Source organism: Hipposideros armiger, unplaced genomic scaffold (assembly GCF_001890085.2).
Source record: "Hipposideros armiger isolate ML-2016 unplaced genomic scaffold, ASM189008v1 scaffold_82, whole genome shotgun sequence".
In the NCBI taxonomy this organism is placed as follows: Eukaryota; Metazoa; Chordata; class Mammalia; order Chiroptera; family Hipposideridae; genus Hipposideros; species Hipposideros armiger.
In genome coordinates this window covers 408554-412260 of record NW_017731432.1, presented here as the reverse complement: position 1 = coordinate 412260, position 3707 = coordinate 408554, and the positions used below count along the sequence as shown (strand labels likewise).

The following is a 3707-nucleotide window of genomic DNA, read 5'->3' as shown; positions in this document are numbered from 1 at the left end:
CATCCCGCCCCGCCCCCTTCTACAGTCCCTCCCACCCGTCCTTCCTCCCCCTTTTATCTCTCTTCCCCCTTCGGACGCGTGAGTTCTCTCACCTGGCTCTGCGCCCTCCCCACCCCGGCAGCAAGGAGTCCGTGGAGAACCGGGCTACCGGGGCCCCAGCGGGGATGCGGGCGCCCCCGGGGTACAGGGCTTCCCTGGGCCCCCAGGCCCTCGAGGACTGGCTGGAGACCGTGGCGTGCCAGGACAGCCCGGGAGACAGGGCGTGGAGGTGAGTTGGCCCCCCGCCCGGGAGGGGGAGTTTCCTGGATAGGAAATCCCTTCGGGGTGCTGCTTATGCCCCAAAGGCTGGGAGCTCCCAGAAGAAGCTGGCGTGCCTGAGGCTGGTTCCACGTTCCAGGTCAGAGAGGATGGGTGTGGGTGCAGCAGGAGGGATTTCGGTCAGATGTTGGAAACACCTCTGGGGAGAAACTGGGAGCAGGAGGGGTCACAGGGCATATAGGAGCAGCAGCCCTGGTAGCCAGGAGCTCCTTCCTGAGAGGCCTTCTCTGCTTCCAGGGCCGGGATGCCAGTGACCAGCACATTGTGGACGTGGTGCTGAAGATGCTGCAAGGTGAGGAGGGGAGGGGGCAGCAACCCCCTGCTCACAGCCTAGGTCAAGGCATCACTCCCCTTCAGGAGTCTCTCCGAGTGCCCTTTCTTCAGCATTGGGGTCCTAGGTGCACATTCCGGCTCTGCCTCTAAGGGCCTGGGGACCTTAGATACATCCCTGCCCTCGCTGGCCCTTTGACTTCAGCAAAATGGCATGAGAAAGGGGGTGGTTAAACACGGGGCTTTTCTGTCTGCACACTCAGAGGCCAGGGGCTGTCAGGATGCTCTGCCTTGCGGGTTTTCTGAGTTGGCATCCATGTCACAGACCTCTCTATCTCCCTTTCTTCCTCCAGAGCAACTGGCAGAGGTGGCTGTGAGTGCCAAGAGGGAAGCCCTGGGTGCAACCGGCATGATGGGTCTCCCAGGACCCCCTGGGCCTCCTGGGTACCCAGGTAAACAAGGACCTCATGGGCACCCTGGCCCTCGGGGCGTTCCTGGCATCGTGGGAGCCGTAGGTCAGATTGGCAACACGGGGCCCAAAGGTGAGTCCTGTTCCGTGGTGGGAGTGGAGGCCAGGCGATGGGATTTAGCCAAGGCCGGCCCCGGGGGTCTCAGGCGGGAAAACAGCCTCCTGTTTTCTCCTCTTTCATCATTCCCCTTCCCAGCACAAAATCTCCTGGGCTTTCTTTCTCAGTAGCAAATTGATGAAAATGAACATACTATTTTAAAACTTCGGGTTTTTGCGGGGGTTTTGTTTTAAATTTGCTTTATGGAACCCCATAAAATCTTTCCGTGTCTCTAGAAGTGGGGAGGCAGATGAACAAAACAGTAAAGCAGGCAGATCGAGAGTCAGAAGATGAGGATGAGTCCAGACTCGGCCACTTTCTCGTTGTGGCCCTTGGACAAGTTATCTGCTAATCTCCCTAGGCCTTAGATTTATCATAGATTTATAATTTTTTTTTTAAAGATTTTATTGGGGAATCAGGGAAGGGGAACAGACAAGTTGCTGTCCTTTTGTTCTTCAGTCTAGTTGTGGAGGACATNTGAGCTGTTGTTCAGCATCTTAGCTGTAGAGGGTGCAGTGTCACTGGCCCTCATATGTGGGATCCGAACCGGGGCCCTCTGGCGTCCCAAGCCAGTTCTTAACCATCGTGCCACTTGGCCGGCCAACACAAGGGCTTTTGCTGTGCTCCCCCACCCCAGGCTAGAGGACCTGCACTAAGTGTATGGGGCCTGGGTGAGCGGTACAGCCCTGGCCTGGGGGTGCTCTAGGTGCCAGTCAGGGCACTGCCACTGATTCCGGGAAGCTCCATTCTCCTCTCTGTACAGCGCAGTGAGGGTGAGGACTGGTTCTGTTCTGGGGTATGACTTCCCCAGATGACCAAGCTGACTGGGGCTGAGAATCCAGCAGACAGAGTTAGTTGTTCATTCTTTCATTCATTCCATAAACATTCACCAAATACCTGCAACTATGCTAAATGCTGAGATAGTCTATTCACACAGAGCTCACAGTTTAGTGGAAGAGGCAGACATTAAATAAATGATCACATCATGACTAATTATAATTGTGTTGGGTCCTATGAAGGAAAAGTAAAGAGACCTGAAGAAAAAAACAGAAGTGATGGAAGGCTTCCCTGATAAAGCGAATTAGCTGTGACTCAAGGATGGGTGGGCATTAGCTAGGTTTGGAAGTTAGGGATCCACCAGGCGTACTGCTTACCCCCAATTTCTCTGTTCCCCAGGGAGAGCCAGGGCCTCGAGGAGAAATCGGTCCCCGGGGCATCGCCGGGCAGAAGGTAAGTGCCTGGTACAGTGGTCCCTCCCTAGGGCCTCTCACAACTTTTGGCTCTGCTGGACCCTGGATCTGGGTCCTCAGTGGTTCCAGCACCTGCCCACCCTGCCCAGCCTTGTGCGAGGCCTCCCCAGCTTGGGCCTCAGTTTGTTGGTCTGTGAAGTGGAGCAAAGGACCTCCATGCTGGTGACAGCAGAAATGGAGGGCACCCTGACCATGTAGGGTCTGGCAGGGGGAGATTGCCCATGCTGATAGCCTGGGTGTGACCATCTCTTTCCATTTTAGGGTGACCAGGGTGAGAGGGGGCCAGTGGGGCCGCCAGGCCCTCAAGGACGGCAGGTAAGTGCCAGGCAACTTAGATGGGAAGGGGGTGCATGTCTGGGCACCTCATTTGATTTACTCTGGTTTCTTTTCCTCTCAGGGCCCCAAGGGGGAGCAGGGGCCCCCGGGAATTCCAGGGCCGCAAGGCTTGCCAGGCATCAAAGGAGACAAGGTACCAAATGGGGCTGGAAAATATCTGGGAAAGCGGACCTAAGACCCTGGGGAGTGCAGCTCAGATTCTTCCTGAGCTTCCAAATCTTCCCAGAAAAATTGCTCCCTGCGAGGTCCTGGGAGGCGTGGCCGGGAGCCGGGGCTGGGGAAAACTCACCAAGTCTGCGACTCCCTGCCTCCTCCAGGGCTTCCCAGGCAAGACGGGGCCCCGCGGCGGAGTGGTGAGTACCTGCGCCTCCACTTCCTTCGCCTCGAGGCGTCCCGAGCGTTGTGGGATGGGATGCGAGGTGTGGGCGTGGTGGTGTTCCAGCCTCAGAGCTGCACACCAGCGCTGCGCAGACTCACGGGTCTCCATTTTCAGGGCGACCCGGGGGTGGCCGGCCTCCCGGGAGAGAAAGGCGAGAAGGTGAGCAGGCTGCATGGGGGCGGCTGGGGAGGCGGCGGGCGGTCTTGGGGCCCCACCACTTGGTGACCACGCTTCCTTGTGCCTGCAGGGAGAGTCTGGAGAGCCAGGGCCCAAGGGACAGGTGAGTCCTGCCCCTGCGACACCGCCTTCCTCCTCCCCTGCCGACCCCCGCATAGCTCAGTGCTGCGGGAGGACTGCCAATCCCCAGCCCCATGGCCAGCAGCTTCTCCTCAGAGAGGTCACGCGCTCTGTTGCCCACCTCCCCACAGTGGCATGAGTGGCTGATGAAATCAAAATCCACACCTTGTCCCCACCCAGGGTCTCATCACTACCTCTGTGGCCTCTGGCCTGGCTTAGGCCTCATCTTTTGGCCACTCTAGTCCTCCATGTTGGCTAGGTAGAATCTGACCATTTCCATGCTACAGCACC

General features: G+C 57.9%; 1 protein-coding gene across 1 annotated transcript in view; it reads left to right on the top strand.

Moving 5' to 3' along the window:
• The window catches only part of COL9A2 (collagen type IX alpha 2 chain), a gene marked incomplete at its 3' end in the record, with an annotated part of 16128 nt that extends 12693 nt beyond the window's left edge, over positions 1–3435 (top strand). Inside the window, exons 22-27 of the mRNA XM_019643687.1 lie at positions 2331–2384; positions 2666–2719; positions 2802–2873; positions 3058–3093; positions 3234–3278; positions 3367–3435. Of these exons, the coding sequence (XP_019499232.1) occupies positions 2331–2384; positions 2666–2719; positions 2802–2873; positions 3058–3093; positions 3234–3278; positions 3367–3435 (330 nt within the window). The remainder of the gene's footprint in view (positions 1–2330; positions 2385–2665; positions 2720–2801; positions 2874–3057; positions 3094–3233; positions 3279–3366) is intronic.
• Between the last annotated feature and the right edge of the window lie 272 nt (positions 3436–3707).